General features: G+C 37.1%; 1 protein-coding gene across 6 annotated transcripts in view; it reads left to right on the top strand.

Moving 5' to 3' along the window:
- The window catches only part of LOC117291193, a 64050-nt gene that overhangs the window by 22465 nt on the left and 17881 nt on the right, over positions 1–23704 (top strand). For 3 of the 6 annotated variants that reach the window (XM_033772787.1, XM_033772790.1, XM_033772788.1), the window contains exons 3-7: positions 3556–3777; positions 9364–9476; positions 10413–10544; positions 14661–14705; positions 17815–17957. In XM_033772787.1, coding sequence (XP_033628678.1) covers positions 3556–3777; positions 9364–9476; positions 10413–10544; positions 14661–14705; positions 17815–17957 — 655 coding nt within the window. Of the gene's footprint in view, positions 1–3555; positions 3778–9363; positions 9477–10412; positions 10545–10614; positions 10695–14660; positions 14706–17814; positions 17958–23704 lie in introns of those variants that run through there. The other 3 variants (XM_033772789.1, XM_033772791.1, XM_033772792.1) reach the window with 3 other exon arrangements.

The following is a 23704-nucleotide window of genomic DNA, read 5'->3' on the forward strand; positions in this document are numbered from 1 at the left end:
ACAGGAAACTTATCCAACAGTGTGCAATAAAGAATCTAACCGTATACAAGAGCAATACTTCACAACAAAAAGACATTCACAATACATATTGAATAACTTTAACATCAAAAGATTAACAAATTCGCTGACATAAAAAACAAACAAAAAACACTAGGTGCAAAAATAGTTTTGTAGACCCGCTTCGTTCATTTCTTTCTCTAGTGGAACTAACAGAAAATGAGATTTAAACAGCCATCAAAAAGTGTGATATGATTACTTGCATGGATGACAAAAACGGCTGACGCACACTTGAGTGAACTTGAATTCGCTTGAAATGAACATCATAAAGGAGATTATTTCATACTTGGCTGCATTGTTTTGAAATGACAACCTTAGCTTTTGCATCCATGGCACAGGTTAATAATGCATTTTAAGAGGAGGCAGTAAAGTTTGCAGGGTCTGGTGAGGTGGAATAACTGGCGATTTCAAATTCCATCAGAAATGTACAATCTGACAATTTGATTTTAAATCTTTCAACCGCTCCATCCCATTGTCAAAGCAGACATTGTGCAAATAATCTTTTGACATTTATTATCAACCAACGTACATATGGAATAGATGTTTTTATATAATCGTATCGGTCCCGTGTGTTGTATGTTGTTGAATGAGAAATACGGTCTTTTCTTCGAGGCAGCGTGTACAACATTTATTGACTTAACATTTGTATGCAATTCATATGTAGAGAAGCGGTGGCCAACAATGAGGTTATTTTGTAAGTAACTTTAGACTGGTCTGGATTTTAAAGGTCATATTGTTCTTCTGGATATATGCAATCTGTATGTGCAAATACAAATTCCGCAGTAGACATTCATTTCAAATAAACCATCAAAGAAAATGGTGAAAAAAAAGAAAGATTTTGAACCGTTCCCCACGAGGCATTCTGAATTTTCTCTATGCTCTCCAGAGTAGTTTTGATGTTGAAAATACCATTGTCATGACATACAACAGACCTAAATTTAGAATTGTTTTGTATCAACAAATCAGTTTTTGTTGTTGTTTAACAATTAATATATTTATATTCTAAAGTTGCTACTGAGTTTAAAGTGAAAACATTTCTCTTGTTAAACGGTATTTGTACAACATTACACCAAGTTACTGCTGAATTTATACAGATATTGTATATCTTTAAATTATGTTATGAGCCGCTTAGCCCAGTTGGTAGAGCATCTAAACAGAGTGTCAGGGGTCTTGAGTTCAAATCCCAATGAGGACCATTTGATATTTCTCGCATCCAATGTTTGGATATTTAAATGTGTGTGTCTACTCCAGCTGCAATAGGCCTAATTAAATACTATCACATTCATGAACAATTGATGCACCTCATGACGCAAGAATATTAACCTTGACCTCCTGAATACATACCAAATGTAATCAAGTATGTTTGAAATTGTAATAAGTTAAACTCTATGTTCCTGAAAGATATAAGTTGTGTGCAAAATATAACAATGAATCGACTGGTAACATATACTGTGGGCTTAGTTTCCACTATACACTGTAAATGATTGCATTGCATGTTTTCATAAAGTCTCAAACTTCAATGAGCTTCAGCCGTTGACTGTCATGAAACAATATATTGCCTCTCCGTGCCTCGAGTCAGCCTTTTTTTGACTACATGCCTTCAGAAAGTACAGTAAAAGTGAAGTAATTGCTTCCTTGCGAATAGGGGAGCTGTTGTACACAAGGCTCTGGGATGTTATGGTCTAATAATAACAAACCCTTAGATTGGAGATGCTACATGTAAATCGCCCATGGATGCAAAAGATGCGGGTGGATTGGGCATGGTCTAATACACCGATGAATGAGAAGTACCAATTTGGTTGTGATACAATCAACAACTGGTAATCACTTCAGAACTCGCCCTGATAACAGTTTTAAAAGTGTGATATTAGGTCTAATAATAACAAACTCTTAGATTGGAGATGCTACATGTATTTTGCCCATGGATGCAAACGATGCGGCTGGCTTGGGCATGTTTTAATACACCCATGAATGAGAAGTACCAATTTGGTTGTGATACAATCAACAATTTGTAATCACCTCAGAACTCCTCATGATTAGAGTTTTTAAGAGTGGGATATTAGGTCTAATAATAACAAACCCTTAGATTTGAGATGCTACATGTATTTTGCCTATGGTAGTGTAGATGTGGGGGTGTGGCTGGATGAGCTGTATGTACACTGACAGTGGATGTGATACAATCACGAACTTGTAATCACATCAGACTGGGGGAAGACTCTTCACAACACAAATTTTGCCGAGAATAGAGTATAAAAAGTGCATTCATTAAAGCCATTATACCCTTTCGGTACAGGGAAAAAAAAAAGTTCACAGATTTACAAATAACTTACAGGGTTTACAGAAGGTAATGGTGAAAGACTTCTCTTGAAATATTGTTCCATGAAATGCTTTACTTTTTGAGAAAACATTAAAACAATATAAATTCTCGTTAGCGAGAATTACGAATTTATTTTAAACACATGACATGAAACGGCAAAACGCGCGGAAACAAGAATGGGTTTTCTCGTTATTTTCTCCCGACTCCGATGACCGATTGAACCTAAATTCTCACAGGTTTGTTATTTTATATATTAGTTGTGATACACGAAGTGTGGGACTTGGACAATACTGTTTACCGAAAGTGTATAATGGCTTTAAAGGAAAAAAATGCGAGAGTACAGTTCACATGATGTTTTTCTGTAAAGGAAATTAAAACCATTGTTCACCTACAATTTGTGAGAAACTGTAATAAAAACATGTAAAAAAAAACAAATAGGTGTTATTTATTATTTGTTATTTATCGTTTGCATCAAATATTGTTCACATGACAATCACAAAACTTCCTTCATGCTTTATAGTTACTCAGTCGTTAAAGATGCTCTGTCAGATTTTTGGCCGATTTGACCCCAAAATTTTGATTTAAAATTCAATAGGTATTTTGATGGGGGTCGAGAGCGTTACAAGCTTTCATTTGAGCCATTGCTCGAAAAAGTCCGCCAATTATTAGTAGCAGTAAAATAAAGTGCTCAAAATTAGTCATTAATTGTTCAGATTCACATTTTTGTATCCACAGGGAAAATGTTAGGGAAAGTGTCTGCACTTCACCAATGTCCAATAACATTGACAGTAACAATCAATGGACAATAGGATGTTGTAACAGTTGTACTGCGGGTTTTTAGACATGTTAGATGACCTAAAGGGAAAAACTTTTTTGACAAATAAATTACAATAACTGAGGTGGTTTTTTTTTTTTAGAGAGTGAGCTTAATAAAAGCCAATATATCATTGACTGACTCAGGCCAGTAATTGCTTTGTTTTTGAAAGTGCAAGGGCACCAAGGCATTTTCTCCTTGGTAAAGGGCACCTATGAGGAAATTGTAAATTTCTACTGGAGCATTTCAAGGGCACCAAGGCAATGACTAGGGGCGAGGCAATCACCTTTTTTGCCTCCTTAAAGTATCAGGCCTTCTGATTGAAGCACATTGCATAATGGAACGCCTCATTCAACTATCTTTGCAGGAAACTTCAGAAACTCGTTAAGGATGAGGAACAAAAGCGTCTTGTACTGTCCCGACAGAAAGAATTCAACGAGAAGTACTGCATCTGCTGCTTCTCTTCATTCGGGTTAATCTTCAACAAGCGGACTGAGTGTAAATCATGCGGCTTCTTCATTTGTCGTGGTTGTTCGGTCAAACCGGAGGGTGTCAAGGTTTTCATGTGTCTCGGGTGTGCTCAACAAAGGTAAGTTTACTACAATCTCCAAAAATGGAGGGTAGGCCTGTAGGAAGCTTAAAGACATTGGTCATGCCCGTTTATGAGAAGCGAAGTTAGGAGGGCCCCGTAATTTTTTTTTTAAATTCTAGATGCTCTGTGGTGCAATATATGAACTCTTTGCCTCTTTTTATCTCACTTTTTGGATGAGGGAAAATTTAAAGTAAATTTTTACCGTTTCTTTAATAATAACAACAATAATACAACAGCATTTGTAAAGAGAAATTTATCTGTGTGACATTCAAAGGCGCTGGTCAAGAACAAGAAGAAAATAAAGAAGGCCTAGCCTTGTCATATTTCCATCTTCAAAATAGGGCCGGGGGGGGGGGGGGGGGGAGTGGGTAAAGTGGTAGAAATTAAGGCCATCTCATCATTTATTGTTGAGATTTTGTTGTGAGCTCAAGCATCATTTAGAGTTGCACCTGCCAGTTAAGAATGAAATAGTTTGCAGATCATGTTTGATTTCTACTACATTCAGGGGGAAAGAAAGAAGAAGAAAAATAATTGAGAGAAAAAAAGAGTAAAAATATTGGTACGGCCACCGTACCGGCCGAATAGCGTCCTACAGCCCAGATTGGTGAGGTGGGGGAGGATGGGGATGAAGCAGTTTGGATGTTTTTGGTCAGGTCCAAGATTTTTTGATTTTTTTTTCAAGTGTATTTTGTAGAGGTGATTATTTGTTAGACATGTACTACATGAACAAAATCATGTCGAAATTTTTTTCCTCAGGGAAGTCTTTTTACTTTAAAAGTCACCCAGAGAAAACTCTTTGTTGTTGCACTTATTGCCCAACAAGGAAACCGTTAGTATCTGCCTAACATTCAGAGTTGCCACAAGCCACAACACACAGCCATCTTTCACTCAGTGCCTAACGGCCTACCAATAATGATATAAGCCCTATGGGCATCTCAGGCAAGCTCTCCCTCCAGAGACTGTGTGGCTTAGATAGAGTTACAAGATGCAGAGCTAAGTGAATTAGGAGCAACACCTGTAGAAATCAAGAGAGGATTCCAAGACGATTCAACTTCTCAGGAGGCCAGCAATTATCATCTTCTGGATCATCAGGTATATCATCTAATGTCAGCTGAGATGGTGGGATCTGTTTACAAGCGTTGGACACTGTAACATGAGAGCTGATCAATCACTTGATTATTGTGGATTTTTTGTACAAGGACTGTAACAGGGCTTGAAATTGGGGTGGGTGGGGCACAAGACTATTCGACGATGTTGCTCAGAATCTTTAATAGACTTGGATTTTATTTACAAATACTAGAATCAAATGAGAAGAAACTTTAGAATCAAAATGTGAAAAATGAGAAAGTTGAGAAATTCAAACAATTTTGGGAAAGTCCACAAGACGACATGGTGACTTGTAGCTCTGAATCTTTTTTGGACTGGGATTTTATTTACTAGACCAGGATCGAAATGAAAAGAGACTAGAATCAAAATGAGAAATTTTTGAAAGTCAAGAAATTTTTGGGAAAATCCACAAGAATCTTTACTAGCCAGGATTTTATTTAAAAGGGAATCAAATTGAGAAGAGACTAGAATAAAAACGAGAATGCGGTTTTATCATCGTAACAGTTTCATTTGAACGCTTTCCTATATAGCCACCCATAGACGGTGTTCACAAATTTCTTTTTAGATGGAGCACCCCAGTCTTGAAAAATTCCCTATGGAGAACCTTTTCTAATCTGTTTTCGGTCTCAATAAGGTAGTGGATATGAAATCACCAGGGAAAAAAAACGAAGAAATGTCACACAGGTTATAATGGCCACTGTTGGCAAGAGTAGAGTCGGGTCAGACAAAAGATACACTGGCTTTCGATCAGTAGCCGAGTTCACCCAAGGGGAAACAGGATGTCAGGTAGATTTATCTGATGAAGCAACTGATATGTCTTTAGCAGAATGTGTATGATACATGAAGGCTTAAAGACATTTTTGATAATTGTCAAAGACCAGTCTTCTCACTTGGTGTATCTCATCAAATGCATAAAATAACAAACCTGTGAACATTTGAACTCAACTGGTCTTTGAAGTTGTGAGATAATAATGAAAGAAAAAACACCCTTGTCACACAAATTTGTGTGCTTTCAGATGCTTAGTTTCGAGACCTCAAAATCTAATTCTGATGTCTCAAAATCAAACTTGTGGAAAATTACTTTTTTTCTCAAAAAATACCACTTCAGAGGGAGCCGTTTCTCACAATGTTTTTTTTTTTTACTATCAACCTCTCCCCATTGCTTGTTAACAAGTAAGGTTTTATGCTAATACTTATTTTGAGTAATTACCAACAGTGTCCACTGCCTTTAAAACTGGAATTTCCCATCTTCAAGGGTAAATTTGTTTTCAAACCATCAAACATTTAAAAAGGCTATGCATATGAAAAACTACTAGGGAACATTATGCATGTTGGTTTGCTAATCTGTATGTCAGGCCTGGAATTACACTGGTGCCATGTGGACTTCGTTGCCCCTGGTCTTGGCGCCTCTTCAAAAGTTCCCCATTGACACTAAGATTTTCCACTGGAAGTGCCCTTTGCAAAATAAAAATGGCCTTGCCCTTTCAAAGACAAATTGCCAGGGTGGGCGTTATTAAAGATTGGTTAATTTCACATCAGTCCAGCCTGGATGCATAAGGCACTGTGTGTACAGTCAAGATTCCTATGAGATAACTATAATAATAGCCACCAATAGGAGACTTTCCAACGCTAGGCGGCAGCAGACATACCGGGTAAATTTCCATTGTTTACGTAGTTCTGAACATGCGCATAATTCTGAGAACAATGGATTTACCCGGTAAGTCTGCTGCCCTCTATCGTCCCAGAAAGTCTCCCATTATTTATAGAGCGCATAAGCTGCGGCATCAATGCGCTATTAAACAAAAATTAAAAATCTTAAGCTACACAAATAGACAATCATGCTACACATGGAGGAACAATAAAAGTTAAAAAGTACCCAATTGTTTGCACTGTCAAACACTATTCATTACTAAAATCACCAAATAATAAATCAAAAACTTTGAAGAAAAGTCAATAGCATGCAGAAACTGAAGTTAACATTAACAATTCTTAAGCTACCCATGATGAGAACATGTTGAGCAATCCATGCTCATCATTATCGTTAATGATTCACATGCAACCAGGCTCCCTGCTTGTGGGTTATTGCCCTAGTAGATTCTAAGAACTGCTGCACGGTTCTTGATGAATCATCTGCAACAGGCTATAGAGATGATTAGTTACTGGCGATGATGCAGAGATAGTCTTTACTATAGTCAATTCTTTGTTCAACCCCAAAAATCATAATAATAACAACTGTATTTATATAGCGCCTATAACACCTTAAGAAGAAAGTCTGTAAGGGTTCATGTATACACATTTGGCTTTTGGTTAATTTAGCTTTTGGTTCATTGTGTGTTCAGTTTGAAGGTAATAGGTCATACTTTGGCAATAACCCCGAAAAACGAGTTAGTCTGAAATGAACCCTGTAGTTCAGTTTGTTTCCACTCCATCATTTAAAATTACAAAATATAACATTACAGGAGAACAACACTGGGATGAATGTTCAGCAGGACTTTGACGGGAACAGAATAATGGGGCTCTGTCATAAGCGATGTGAGGCAGAAAGAAAGAAAAATTTTTTTAAATATTTTTTTTCTTTTTTTTTTTGGGGGGGGGGTTGAAAGATAAAACCGCTTTTTCCTAAATGTTGAACTGGGTTATGTTTGAAGTTGGTGAAAAGTATGAAAGTGGTTATAGCAACATCGCTGAAAGTGTGACATATCTTAGTCAGGCCTCGAAATAACATACAGCACCCACAGATTGCCCTGGTGCCCTGTGCTTTTGCTGTGGTATCCTTTGCAAAGTTACATTACAAAAGTGCCCCTTATTACCAGAGGAATGCTGCTGTGCTCCTTCAAGAAAGAAATTCAAGGCTTGTACCGGTACATGTAATTGAAAATTATAATTAGCTGTAAACAAACACGGTGACAGTTTCCATTGAGAAGACACTATATTAGAGAAACATCTCACGTCTCTGTGCCCCAGAATGTGTTAAGGAATATGTAGGCCAGAGGCTTTAAGACAGGCAAGATGAGGGTCCACTATGACTGTACCTCACTCGCTACCTCGGATTGGCCCCCAAGAGTTAGAGAATCCCCCCCATAAGATTTACACACTTGCAGCCAGAGAGCTCTCCCACAGTCATTTGTAAATGTCATATTTTCACAGCTTGGCAATTATTGAACCTCGGGAGGGGTATATAGGGTGTGTTTTGTAGCATAAGAAGCTAGGCTCGCTCGCTGTGGATCATTCTTAATCTCGTCTCCTAATAAATTATGACAAGTACCATCATAAATGTTTGGATCTGATTTTGTATGTGTCTAGGAATACCTAGAAATGTGTGTAATATAAAACCAGTAGAGTAAGACTAGAGCTGCAACCGAATAGTCCTCGCCTTTCAAATAAAAGCTTGTTTACTAAAGAACCTGTTTTTGTATTGAAATCAGGTACATGTAGAAAACAATCTCTGAAAGCTAAATTTTTCTGGCTTCTTTCATTTTACTGTTGCTGAGGGAAAAAAAAGGTTCAATGTGTTGACAGCAAACAATCTTAAAGGCACTTGGCACTATTGGTAACTACTCAAAATAATTGTTAGCATAATATCAAGCAATGGAGAGCTGTTGATAGTACAAAACGTTGTGAGAAACAGCTCTCTGTGCAGTAGCATAGTTTTTGAGAATAAGGTAATTTAACTTACTCAAATATTAAACTACTTCAGGCATGAAGCCTTTTATTAACATCTGAAGCACACAATGTAATATTCTCTTGCAACTTTGATGACCAATCGAGTAAAAATTTTCACAGATTTGTTATTTGATGCGTATGTTGGGATTAACCAAGTGAGAATACTGGTCTTTGAGTCAATTGAGTCCAGCGCCTTTTTAAACAACATGTTTCAGGTAAAGAGATCGTGCAAACTATTTATTTAAAATGCTAAGATCCTTAGTTCCTTGATCCAAAACCCACTTCATTGAACCCAAGGGCCGGGTTGATAATTTGCGTACGTGTTCATGTACATGTACAAACAGGTTGTTTGAGACAGTAGAGCAATACAAACAGGATATGACGTGCCTTAGACCGGGCTCTCGTCGGCCTACATACTTCAGCGGTAAGCCAATGCACCGCACAAACCCCTGAATATCCATAAACATGGCAACACACTAGTGGGGCAATATCACCACTGGCTCCTTGCGTTTTTTATTTAAGGGACACATTGCCTTGGATCGGGCAAGTTGGTCCATGAAAAGCGTTTGGAAACAAAATGGCGTGCCGTGTTAGTTCACAAAGTATTTATAGGAAAACCATGCAATTTCAAGGCATTTTATTGTGGATCATTATATTCTACCAACCATATCTTTCCAACCATATGCATTTCATAACATAGCCGTTTCAAATGCTTTTCATAGACTAACTCACCCAATCAAAGGCAACGTGTCCCTTTAAACTTGGTAATAAGAATCAATCTGATGAATTTATTTTGATTTTGTCTTCTTACAGGGAGCTGCAGGTTCAAGTTTGTGAGTGGTTTTACGGTCAGATCAGGAATAGATTTCGGCGCTTTGGCAGTGCAAAGGTTGTCAGGTCACTGTACAAGAGGGACAGTCTCTCATGTAAGTTATTATTGACCTTCTTGGTGTAAGTTATTATTGACCTTCGTGGCTGTAGTTAACGTCTTCAGTGGACAACCTCAAAATATTATCTAATCAAAATTATCTTTAAGACTAATGGTCTTAATTTACAACTAAACCCAGCCCGCCCAACCTGCACAACCATTTGTTACGAACAAACACCACAAATAATATGTACAATAAAGTTGCAAACAAAATTGCTGTGAAAATATTTGGAATGGGCAACATGAAACTAATTTTCCAGGAGCATCACATCCAATGTTTTAGGTATTTCATCCAAATTTATTGAAGCTCCCTCATAAATTTCCCACTCATACAACCGTTTTGAATCCTATAATTATGCAGATGTATAGAATTAAACGAAGCTGTTAAAGTTTCATTTCAAAAGGTGGTCGCATTTTTGATATTTTGCCAAATCTACTGAGGAAATATAATGCAGGGAGGTACAATAGGCCTACACAATCTTACGCTGCTCAGAATTTTGGGCATAAAAACTGTCATCTATAAATAAGATACCAATATAAACCACAAGGGAAACTGACTGGGATTATGAAATGATTTTTTGGGGTTGAACAAAGAATTGAATAGAGTGGGATTCGAACCAACGACCTCCGGATTAACGTGCCGGCGCTCTCCAACTGAGCTATCTAGCCCTATATTGGCGGTGTCCCTATTTTGTCAATATCTTTGTTCGGGGGTGCCAGTCAGAAGCTATACAACCGTTAACTGCCGTGTAGCCAGAGATCACACCCAAATTACGATTCGTTGGTTCGAATCCCACTCTAGTAAATTCTTACTTTGAAAAGAAATTCTTCCAAAATGCTCTACTTTCGAAAGCTGCTGTAGGCTTCTAACAAGAGTGTTTGTATTGCCATTAATTTTAAGAGCGATAATAACCAAACTTCTTTCCTTTCACAGCTGAAAGCTTTGACCATTGTAGCAATGATTCCGGCGTTGACCATCAGCTCAGCCCTCCAGCCAAGGGACTTTTATCCCCTGAAGAAGCTTCCAGACTCTTCATGGAAACCCTGGAGAAACAGACAGGCACAGGTTGGTTCCTTATAGGGCCATTAATAAAATAATGCATGCTTCATCAAAGGACTTATGCCTTGCACCGAAGGGCCATTAATAAAATAATCCATGCTTTAAAAGAACTTTAAAGACTCTTCATGGAAACCCTGGAGAAACAGACAGGCACAGGTTGGTTCCGTAAGGGGCCATAAATAAAATAATGCATGCTTCAAATGACTTATGCCTTGCTCTGTAGGGCCATAAATAAAATAATCCAGGCATGCTTTAAATAAGGACCTTTTACTATGGACTCGTCACAGAAACCCTGGAGAAACATACAGGTTGGTTCCTTATGCCTTACAGTGTATAGGGCCATTAATAAAATAATGCATGCTTCAAAGGATGTATGCCTTATACTAGCAATGTCATAACTAAAATAATGCATGCTTTAGGGACTTTATGAACACAATATGTTTTTATGCCCGCCACGAGTCTTGCAAATAAATAAATTCATTCCATTTTGTGTAACCCTCTGAGCTCTTTTTATACAAAGCTTATTCCAACATGTATTATCGATCAGTCTTTCGAAAGCTATTTCGACAGCCAACTTTGGCGCTAGATATCCTAGTTGGTTGCATCGGCATAAACCCGGAGGCCATATTTTATCAAATCCTGCACACAAAAAAATGTTGTTCTTTTCTGCTTAACTTGTTGACATTGTACATAGAACATTTGGAAAGAAATTTTCCTGTTCTTTACCAGCACTGTAATAACAACGATTTCTTCTCATTTCGGCGCGGATCAAGTTCTTTCCCCGGGGGAACTGAACAAAATGGATTATCCCCAGCATAACAGTCGGCAAATGTACATGTAGACCTGTGTACATAAAAAGAACCTTCAGTAGGAGAATTTTCTTTCTCCATGATTCAGCATATGAGTGAAGGTCTGGGAACAGCCTCATCAAGCCCCCGCTTCCCCCTTTGGGAGTACTTCCATTCCCAACCCGCCCTGAACAAGAAAATACTGGATTTAACCATCGCGGCACGTCACTTAAGTGTACATGTTCCTATAATTTGCTCTTTCATCTTCCTCAAACTGCGCCGTTTACAATCCCGTTGACGATGCTTAAAAGTACACGCACTGTGGACTCACTCTATTATGAAATGACCTGTAGCAAGTTGAACTTAAAATGTGAAGAATTGTTCAGTCCCATGCATTTGACATTCTGCCGCATTCTGCTTAGCAACTCAAGCTACTGCAGCTAGCACTCCTTGCGACTCCATGAAAAGAAGACGGGTCCATTGACGCCATAGACTGATGAGACTGTGACATTGATGGACCATTTCCCCCATCGTTCTTTCATTTGGATTACTTCTTTATCATATAGAAGATCCCTTAAGAGACATTTAAAAGCTTCTGAAGAATCCATTCCTCAACTGCAAAGCACGCATTATGAAGAACGTTCTCGTAAATTTCATTCGAATGTCTCTTTCTAACTATGGATAGATATATCAGTGCATTGCTTATCTTGATGTAGTGTGATAAGACAGGTTGTTGCCTAGTGTTATTGTTTTTTGGAGAAAACATTCATTTCTTTGTAAAAAGCAATTTACCAAGGACTACATCACTTTCAGCTGAGATATTCATGAGATTGTTTCATCATGTTTATACAATTACTTTTTAACGGGTGTCAATGAATATGATGGGAAATTGATCTGAAACTGTAGTCGATTGATGGTATTTTTGACCAGTGTCGGCGATCTCCAATAAAAAAAAAAGCACCCAACTGTTAATTTTCACATAAATTTCTTGGGGAAATTAAGATTCTGTCATGATCAGTAAAATGGATGTACAACTGGGCATGCAGTGCAGTCGGGTGCCTCCAAAATGCCTCTAAAAATTGCTGTGTGTGACATGGTCTTAAGGTTGTATTGCTTCTCACCACCCTTCCTCCCCCAACATAGACTTTGACAAAATAAAGAGCCTGCCGACATTAGTTAGTAGAACTCGCAGGTCGCAGGTTCAAACCTCTTCGTGTCATTTTTTGTTCAACCCAAAATTGAATAATTCGATATATAGTTAGTCTTCACATGGTTGGGTTTAATTGAATAATGAAAAATTCGAGTACACAACTACATTGGAGGAAGGTTTTGGGGTTTGAACTGATTGCGAAATATTGGACTCCTTATTATGAAAATTTACTACATGGCTCAAGCCAATCCAATCAGGGTCTTGGTCAAGGACCATTGACAAGTCCAGCTGAAATTTAGTCAGAAATCATTTCTCATGATGAGTGGACATAAGTCAAGCTTTCAAACCTTGGCACAGAGCACCTGCTGAATCCCTGAGCTAGCTATAACTTCTTAGCCTGGTCATCTTCTCGCTGGTATTACATGACATGATGAACTGACATAACTCATTGGTTGAGATGGGTGCCTGGACTTGGGATGAAAGGTCAATGTAGATTTAGATCTGGGTTAGAGTGGGCTTATGAGTGCCAGGAACTTGGGTATTTCATATTAAGTGAGTTTAACTACAGTGCTAATTGATGGCACCTTAAGTATGTGAACAAACTATTAAAGGCACTGGACACTATTGGTAATTGTCAAAGACTAGCCTTCCCAGTTGGTGTATCTCAACATATGCATATGATAACAAACCTGTGAAAATTTGAGCTCAATTGGTCATCGAACTTCGAGATAATAATGAAAGAACAAAACACCCTTGTGACACAAAGTTGTGTGAGTTTAGATGGTTGATTTGGAGACATCAAGTTCTAAATCTGAGGTCTCGAAATCAAATTCGTGGAAAAATTACTTCTCTCTCGAAAACTTTGGCACTTCAGTGGAAGCCGTTTCTCACGATGTTTTGTACCATCAACCTCTCCCTATTACTCGTCACCAATAAAGGTTTTATGCTAATAATTATTCTGAGTAATTACCAATAGTGTCCAGTGCCTTTAATATGAGGATGTGTTAATTTGATTGATGGTTTCAGATCTACTTTGTTTCTCATAATACATTTTGTATTGTTTTCATTATGAACGAGGGGCTCAAGATCAAATTCAGTTTTGTGATATTCTAGGATAATTCTTGTCAAGCCTGTTCAGCATCTGGACAAGGAGAGAAGACAATGACAAAATTTCATTTTTAGATGTGGGAGGAAACCCCAAGAGTGTTATTACAGGGGAAAACCTAAGCAGTCAGGTATTGGGACTGAAAACCCAATCCACAAAGTGCCCCTAGTAGGATTCGAACCGGGGTCCCAGAGGTGGAAGGCGAGGCAAGACACCACTATGCCAAGCTGACTCACATTGCACTCCATTAGATAGAGACCTAAAGACTAGTCTATGACCTCACATTAAAATGATGGAAAATGTGTGCATCACAATTTGAATTTGTTCTGACATTTTTAAAGGCAGTGGACACTATTGGTAATTACTCAAAATAATTATTAGCATAAAACCTTTCTTGGCAACGAGTATGGGGAGAGGTTGATAGTAGAAAACATAATAATGTAATGTAGTTTTTGAGAAATTTTTTTTCCCCCACGGATTTGATTTAGAGACCTCAGATTTAGAATTTGAGGTCTCGAAATACAGCATCTGAAAGCACACAACTTCGTGTGACAAGGGTGTTTTTTCCTCCATTATTATCTCGCAACTTAGACGACCGATTGAGCTCAAATTTTCACAGGTTTGTTATTTTATGCATATGTTGAGGTACACCACCTGTGAAGAGTAGTCCTTGACAATTACCAATAGTGTTCAGTGTCTTTAACAGTTTTCCTATATATTCTAGATGTGCATTATTTATATAACTTTTCCTTTTAGGTGAAGGATGCAGAAGGATGGCTAATATTAGGGCTACTGGAAGCAAATTTAAACTGTATCGTCAATAAATGGCCATCCCATCCCCTCCCCCTCAAAGCTTTCAACTAATGTGCCTGGCTGATATCAGTTTGGTTTTCCTTTACTAAGTTTTCTGACGTTCTCTAAACGCATTCAAACAAGCCAATAATAAATGCAGTCCACAAATAAACTGCAATTTTGCTTGCCTCCAATGTGCCTTAATCAAACTGATTTCAAAGACTTTATTTACAACATTTTCTTTTGGTTTTGCAACCCTTGTTTTTTTTTCATGTTGCCTTTTACAGCCGGCAAAGAAGTGTTTGGTGTACCTTATAAAGCATTGCTGGACAGTGAGTTAAACAATGGTTATGTTTCATTTATGTTCACTTTTATTTGTTTCTTTCGCAAGCACTTGAAGGAGTTTTCCTTGCATGAAATCCCAGTTAAGAACCCACCTTGCATGCAAAATGAAAGGCTATTAGTTTTGCCCTTAACATTTTAGTTACTGGCCAGTAGGACCGACCAGTTAGTTTTTCATTTCACTAGTCCACCAGCCTTTGCACTAGTCAATAAGCCTTTTCATAGTCCACATTTCAAATGAAATAGTTTTGGATGCTTTTCCAGACCACTCAGGCCGTTTAACTAGCATTTGGCCAGCAGACAACTGTTAGGGGAGAATGCTGAATGAAAGCGTTATAATTTTTCCGGAAATTGAACCTAATTAGTTTTGCCTTGATCTTGTTCTTGTTCATACATTTTTGTATGCTTTGATGTATGAATGATTTAAGGACATGTCAGTGGGTTGTGATTGTGCACATACCTATCTATAAAAAACCAGTTCCAAGTTTAAACAGGAAATATTCTAATGATCCATACTTCGTTTCTATGAAATGATCAAATCAAGAGCTCCAATAGCTTTTTTTAAAAAGAATTATTTAGTATATTATGCTGTTTGGTTTCAGTATAGAATATAAATCTCCTTGAACACCTTCTCTCCCAAATTGCAGTGAATGTGGTGTCTGTAAGTGGGCTTTGAATTGCTATCTCGACTCATTTGCTGCTTATAAAATTGTCCTGCATATCAAATCATAAGGCCTCATTGGCGCATTATGTATGACACTCATTTAAATAATGGGTCGTGTATTAGACTTTTGAGGATTTTGGTTCTGAAATTTTGAAGACAATCAAAATTTTCATTTCAGCAAGTGAATGTTTTGTTTCCCATTGATAGGAATGGTCATTGTCTGCACTGAACTGCACTGATCTTTTGTTGTATCAAAAGAGTTACTTGCCGAAATGGCATCCAGTGGGATTTCACATTTCAGCCCGAGTTCCGCATCTTGCGCCTTGCGGCGCTCTATAATCTTTGGTATGAAGTCAATAGATTGCATGCTTCCTGCCTGGGCCCATACCATAAGCCTGCATTGTGAGATATGGTGGCGTCATTACTTTTATGACTAGGTTTGGGTTAATTTGCCTGTAAACTTCCATACCGAAACAGTGCACTCCTATATAGTGTCCAATATATCTTAAAAATAACCTCATGGCACTACTTACTGCACTTAGAATCACACGCCTTAAGGGCATCAAAAGCGCAGAATCTTGTGGTGTCCTGAATTTGGGCTCGCTGGTCATCTACATGTAGCATGCATCCGAACATGATTGCCATCTCAAAAGATACTTGAATCACCCCTAAAACTTCCTTTTCTGAGCAGAGATTCATGTAGACACATCTGTTACGAGACGATTTATGCAAGTGTTCTTACATCATCAATGAAACATGATTCAAATCTGTTATATTGCTATCTTAGTCTGATGACAAAATGTCTAGAGAGAAACATTTGTCAGCCAGATTATATAGTCACCATCTCTCAAGTATTCTTCCTACTGAACAGTGATGTAATTGCTTCTCTTGTTGTGAATTTAAGGCCACAAGTGTTGAATGTTTTGGCTGAAATCGTTATCATGTGAAGAAAATTGGATGACTCAGTGTCAAGCACGATCATATAACTGCACCTGCCATTAGCACCTTTCACACGCACCAGTTCACTTGCATTTTTAATCAAATTTTTTTTTAAGGGAACTTTGATTTCATTCCAGCTCAGTTTTCAATGATTCAACTGATGGTAGTCTTGGTTCAAGGCAGTTATCTTACTCATATTAGTGTTTTTATATATTCACAATATCTGATTCGATCAAGCTAAATGGGTTGCTTGTCAGAAATATCAGAATAGAGAAACATTCCAAAAACAGTGACATTTTCCAAAAGATTTGTTTGTGTAAATTTAAATGCACAAATTTATTTCATTTTATAGTGACTACTTCCTTCCTGATATATAACATCAAGTGTTAAAGTTAGCATTGAAAGAGAATGTGCCAGTTTACGTTCAATAAACAACTCGACTTTCAACTCTTTTTTTTCTCAGTTTCATTGCCTGGAATCTCTTGGTGTTTCTAATTTCCAACTTTTGAACCAAAGCAGGTATCAACATGGGGTTTGCATTAAAACCTTAAATTGTACGCTCTATTCAAATTTATAACTTTACTTAAAGACACTTGACACTATTGGTAATTGTCAAAGACCATGTCTTATCACTTGATGTATCTCAACATATGCACAAAATAACCAACCTGAGCTCACTTGGTTGTCGAATTTGCGAGATAATAATGAAAGAAAAAACACCTTTGTCACACGAAGTTGTGTGCGTTCAGATGCATGATTTCGAGACCTCAAATTCTAAATCTGAGGTCTCAAAATCAAATTTGTGGAAAATAAATTCTTTCTCGAAAACTACATTGCCTGGGTCGGCAATCAACTCATTTTGCTAGATCCCATCACGCTATATCTCGTCGCACAGATCCTGCCACATACAAGTAGTGAGCACCCTCTAGTTTGTTGAATTGTATTTTTGCAAATTTATCAATCATATTTATTTGAGAGTGTAGGTACATGACACTGCATTTCCTGGAGACGCTGCACCTTCATCAGCATTCAGTGTTTGTATCCATCATTCTTTAGGACACTGTATGAAAAAATATCTTCACTTAGGTGAAGGGGGGAGTATTTTGTTAATCTAATCTAAATGCACTACTTAAAAAACTCATTTCTGAATCGTACATTTCTGAACCTTCAGAACAAGGAATTTAGTTCATTCAATGAGCTAAATAAACTAGTTAAAAAAACAAAAAAACATTTATGAATTGTACATTTTTGAATTGTACATTTCTGAAACTCAAAACAAGGAATTTATTTACAAGGGGAAAAGCTGTTGTTACTTTAAATATTAGTGACCCGAATTACTGTCACAAAATTCTGTCTCTGGCGAGAGGAAATCATTTTCCCAGTGCAGTGTATAGGTCAAAATCTCCCCGAAAAAATAAAATAATGCAGAGTTATTTGCTGACATTTTGACAGATTTTCCATCAACCTAGATCTTGTTTTTCCTGTTCACCTGACAGACCCAGACTGGCTGCCTCTCTTCAGACCACAGACGTCTTCAGTGGCTGTTCAGGCTCCAGAGGATGTATTATCAGATGTGCTGGACAGCAGGCAAGCATTGGAAGACTTTGTATTCAACCTCCCACCGGAAGAAGAAGAGCTTGTAAGATATCTTTAGAGACTGTGTGTGTACATTTACTAAAGATGTTGGTATAGGTCTTGGTTGTAGGGCGGGGAATCAAATATTTAACCAGTCTGACACATATTTATACCCGGACAACTGGAATATGGGATGCGTTATTAGTGATTCATTAATGTTGACGATTCTGATTGCGCCGGGAAACGTAAAAGGGTTGTTTAATAAGGGGAATTTTTATTGGCAAGTAATGTCATAGCTTGGTGCGTGATGTGCACAACCCCATTCTTGTTTTACCCAGCTTGAATGATGGAAAGAAGGAAAATTACTGCTCAGAAATGATGAGTACCAAAAACAAACAAATGAATAAATACACCTTGGTTGTTGACAAGATATGATTCTGTCATCCCGGGCCAAATTTCATAGAGCTGCTTAACATCTTTCTGCTAAGCAGAAATTAGCAGGATACCAGTTACAAATTGTACTTGTGACATGGTAGTTCGGCTGATTTAAAGTCACCTGGAAATATATATTTTTTCTTTCAAACATAAGAGTATATGCTTATGAACAATAAAACAATTTTTTTAGTAATTGTTTGTCACGATTTATATGTTTAAAAAATATATAAAGTTGTTTTGGGGGCTGACTCCCCCTACCCCTTTTGTGACGACAATCGAGGCAGACTTTGACTGCAATGCGTAGAGTAAACACATGTGCAAAGACCATGTACGGTCCAGGTCGTGAGTTTGTACGTTTCAATGAGTGTTCTTCTGCCTTCAGCAGCAATACACTTGGTCGGCATTGCCGGATAAATGCAAAAAAAATCATGTTTTGAAACGTACAAACTCACGACTTGGACTGTACATGTACTTTGCAAGTGTGTTTACTCTACGCGTTGCAGGCACAGTCTGGTTCGATTGACATCACGAACAGCGCCCTCTCGGGTCGGGGACTACTCTTAAATTTGTAATTAACATAAGAACTAACTTTTTAAAACCTTAGTTAACTGTTTATTCACATTCCACTCATCAAAACACATATGTTAGTGACAAAAGCGTTGTTTTGGAAAAATACCACTTCCAGGTGACTTTAAGACTTTAGTTTGGTTCTCGTAGTTTGTTATGCTTAGCTACTTTTTGTACTTGGGCGAAATTGAGCGCCCCTAGAAATTAGCAGGGATACCCGTCACAAATTGTACTTTTGACATGGTAGTGTGACTGATTTAAGACCTTAGTTTGGTAAGCGTAGTTCGTTATGCTTAGCTACTTTTTGTGCTTATAGGCAGCACTATGAAATTTGGCGGCCCTGGTTTTAAATCCTTCGGTACAGACTTTTTATATTCCCTATGCGGTTAGGTAGTTGAATTAAATTGTCAGTTGATAACTTTGGGTTGTTACTTGAATACTATTCATGGGTCATTCCATGATCAAAATAATATTGACAAATATTCTGAGATACAAAAACACCTGTGATTCTTGAAAAAAAAAACCAGTCCTCACAAGCCAGTATTTTAAAAACTATTTGAAGTGAATTTTGTAATTTGTATGTGTGTCAGTGCTGTAATTTTTGAATGAGTGTTTTGCACAGGTACAGTTTTGAGTTGATGTTCTGTGTGCAAGTGTGAACACGTGAACACGTGCCTTTTGAGATGTATACTGTATGTTGTGGTTAATATTGTGTTCTTATGCTTGTTACACCACAGTGTTGTTGATTTTGCAAACTGAATGAGCTAGGACTATGATGTGATCTGTGGAAGTGTAACCACTGAAACTTTTCACATACATGTTTGACTTATCAAAAAGTGTACTGAGTATTGCAATCTATTGTCAAAGGAGATAATTTGCACCGCAGCGAACCATTGCTTTGCAATCAGCTACTTGCTTGTTACTTGTTGTTACTGTATTTTGTTTAATATTAAGTTGTGTTGCAATTATTGACAGTTTATTTTTGCATGAGTGTGACTGCATGAACGCCAAGCTTCTTCTGTGTATGTATGTGTTGCTCATCAAGGGTTGAAGACAACCCCCCTCCCCCATGTGTTGCTTCCTCATGTTTGGTAAGTAAGTAAGATCTGACAAGAAATAGCCTATTTACAGTATTTTTATACATAGTATGCAATCATTTTCAAATGAGATTTGTAATTTTTAAAATCTGAAATTTTCTTGATTTCAAATTCTTACTATCTTGGAAAAATATCTGAAATAATCCTACTTTTGAAACGGTCCTTTCTCTAAAACACAACCAACCAAAGACATCTTTAAAGGCACAGAAAAGTTTACCAAATTTATCAGCTAGTGAACATAATTATTTGCTTCAAGGAAGTGGTTTATTTCTATAAACCATTGTAAATGCAGCCATATCAGTTTTTAGAATCAAGAGATATGATATCAAAATAACCAGTTATCAAAATAATAACAGCTGTGTGTTTTATAAAGAGAAAAAAAAACATACTCAATCAGTATAAAACATAATCTCAATTTGCTCTCAGTAATACTTTAAGCCTGAGTTTTAACATCTAGGCCCCTAGAGGCTTATTCTTTTTGAGACTTGCAACTTGCTATTTCGTCATTTAAAACTTTTCAGAATACTACAACGTTTACTTGAAAGTACATGCACTCTCCATTTATGCAGACGCAATGTAAACATGACGCACTTGATTACAGTATTTCACAAAAGAAATTATTTTATCTTCACCCTAACCAGCAATCTCAACATGTTATAGACGAAAATGTATTTACTCTCCATAGAACGGTAGTTTCCAAAAGAGAAGAAATCACATCAAAGATGGACTCCTATTGTGTTAATCATTTACAGGATCCTTGCTTGTAGTTTCTTAATTAGGCATGTGGGGTCCGTCACTCGCTGACTGGTACGTGGTCGTCAAGTCTTTTGTCAATAACACTGATAGTGCGTTGACTTATGAACAAGTGATATTGAACATCAAGAGTGCATCTTCAGGATTTTCATGCCATTATATATTAGATATTCGGAGAGTAGAATGACGTTGGGAAAAATAGGTTTTAGCATTGTCAGTCATTGACTTTTGGTTTGGTGAAGTTTTAAAGCAATTGATTTCTTCATAGGATTGACTGCAGAGACATGGTGACTTTTTTAATTCTGTTTGGTAACTGTTTTAAAACACTTTAATGAACACAGAATTTTCCAAATATTTTTGTGAAAGCACAAGGATGATGAATCTCTCACAGTTTTCAAATTGAAATGCTTCCAGGAAGCCTACAAAATCATTTGCTGACTTGTTACTGGACACAGAGCCTTTTGTAAATTACACTAATAGTACATTGACTTATGAACAAGTGATATCTAAGGTTCATCTGCAGGATTCATGTCATTATATTATTGGAAATGCGGAGAGTAGAAAGACATTGGGAAAAATAGGTTTGCATTGTCAATCATTGCTTTTTGGTTTGGTGACTTAGTTAGAGCCACCAAATTCTTCATAGGATTAACTGTAACAGGGACATTGTGACTTTCTAATTCTGTTTGGTAAACATTTTTTGGAACACTTTAATGAACACAGAATTTTCCAAATGTTTTTTTTAGGAAGCACAAAAGACTGATGAATTCATCACAGTTTTCAAATCAAAATGCTAGCAGAAACCCACAAAATTTACAATTGTAATAGTAAAACCACAATACAAAATGAGACAAGTTCAGTTGGCTCTTGCTTTGTTATTAAGACCATGGGCCAATTTCATAATGCACAATAAGTGTTGTTACCAGAATCAGGTTGCCATCCAAACTACTATGTAAAAATGGGCTAGCTGTGACTGGCTTGCTGCATAATTTTGCTTAGCAGGAAACTGTACAAGTTCAAGAATAGTAAAACATTATTTCTAATTCATCAAACTATAACCTTCATGCTACTCCAACCAATCAGAGAGAAAAAATGTATTTGCAATGAAAAGATTTCATTGCATAAGTTGCCAATGCTTTTGGGATAGTTTGGTATGTTGCCATATAAAATGTTCTTGGTCAGCTTTCTGGAAACCTGTACTTTCTGCTTTGGAGCAAAAAAAAAAAAAACACATGTGTCTATACTTGGCATCTTTTGTTATTATAAACTTACAATTGTACTAGATGTAAGTGCATCAGCATGTTTGTGTATTTCTAAGAACAACACTCGATAGTTAAGTGTGTGGCGTTCATAAGCGTTCTGTCAGTACTTAGAGACATGTAAGCCATTATAGTCGCTGGGGTTCTACTGCGGATGCATCAGTTATGTCAATATCAGGTAGCAGTAGAGTGTGAGAAAGCTCTGAGATTCTACTTAGTCCTACTATATTTGAATTGATCTTCTTAATCAGGCATGATTTCTTCCTACTTTTGTCTGATTTCATATTTTTTGCTCTTAGAAAACATAATTTTTTTTGTGTGAAATGTCCTTCAAAGCCTACACTTTTTGTACCTGTTAGGTCACTCTTGTACTCCAAAGAATATATGGAGTACCGAAAGTTTAACTGATTTAATATAAGGTTTATTTCTCAAACAATTAGATTGAAACATTAAGACCATTAGAGCTCATTCTGCGGCAGAAGTCGCTTCGATCCACTATGAAGTGAAAGTGTTTGGACTGATTTTCTATCCTCTGCCCGGGTAGAAATAAATAAGCAGGACATCATTTTTTTTATAACAAAGAAGTCTCCTAAATTCCTGAAAAGTTACTAAGTGGCAGTAAAGAAGTCTCCCAAATTCTGAAAAATCTACTCTGCAGCAGTAGAAGCAAGACAAGTTCTCATAAGAACATAATCTACCCAGTAGATTATTATACACATGATCTTACCGCAAACCAAACATACATTGATAATTTATTTGATTAATGGAAGGGTAAATGATGTCTACATAATCAGCATCATCTTGGAGCCTGGTTTGGGCGGACTAGGCCTCCATATTGCACGTATTGTAGTACCTCTCTGTGAAACGGAACATCGTCAAGAACAATCTGCTTCCTTTGTACAGAACAGGAATGAGTAATACTTAGGTTAGAAGAAAGGAAATGGCTGGCATTTACAGGCGGAATAGCCCTAGACAAGGTAAACACATCTTTAGAGCGAAACGGCAGAAATGTAGAAGCACTCTTAATTAAGAAGAAACTAGAGTCTTCCATCAAGCGATGTACACTTGTTGACAGATCTAGCTGCCATGCTGGAGCACTTGTGTGACTATTTACCCATAGCCCGAAGGGAAATCTATAAATTGGATTTGCTTCCTAGTATTAGACCAGTGTATTATATTACTCTTACGGGTTTTTTTTTCGAGATTGAATATGAAAATGAGGATCAGGTAAGTTTCTAAGCCATGAATAATTATAAGCGGAAGTTAAAAACAAGCCTACCTTGGTACTTTGACTTGGAAACAGTTTGTATGAACCTGTTTAATCAATCTGGTGTTACTATTAAGCACTGTTTTTCTTTTTTTTTTTTTCTTTTTTTTTTTTTTTTTGGGGGGGGGGGGGGGGGAGATGGGCAATGTATTTCTTTTAAACTGTTAATGTTAGTTCATCATACCATTATAACATTACTTGATCCATCAAGTGACCTCAATGTTCACCAGTAAAACAAAATCTGTCTTTGGAAAAAAAAATGCAATTGAATTGCTGTTTCGGAGTATGTTTACTTTTTTTATTTTACTTTTTAAGATAAAGGTAAAGCTGACTTCTTCATTACTGCAGAGACATACAATGTATTGCCTCAATCTTACATGGAAAGATGCCTTTAAAATTTGTTTTTCTAGGAGGAAAATAACTGTTTACGTAA

The sequence above is a fragment of the Asterias rubens genome, chromosome 6, assembly GCF_902459465.1.
Source record: "Asterias rubens chromosome 6, eAstRub1.3, whole genome shotgun sequence".
NCBI lineage: Eukaryota > Metazoa > Echinodermata > Asteroidea > Forcipulatida > Asteriidae > Asterias > Asterias rubens.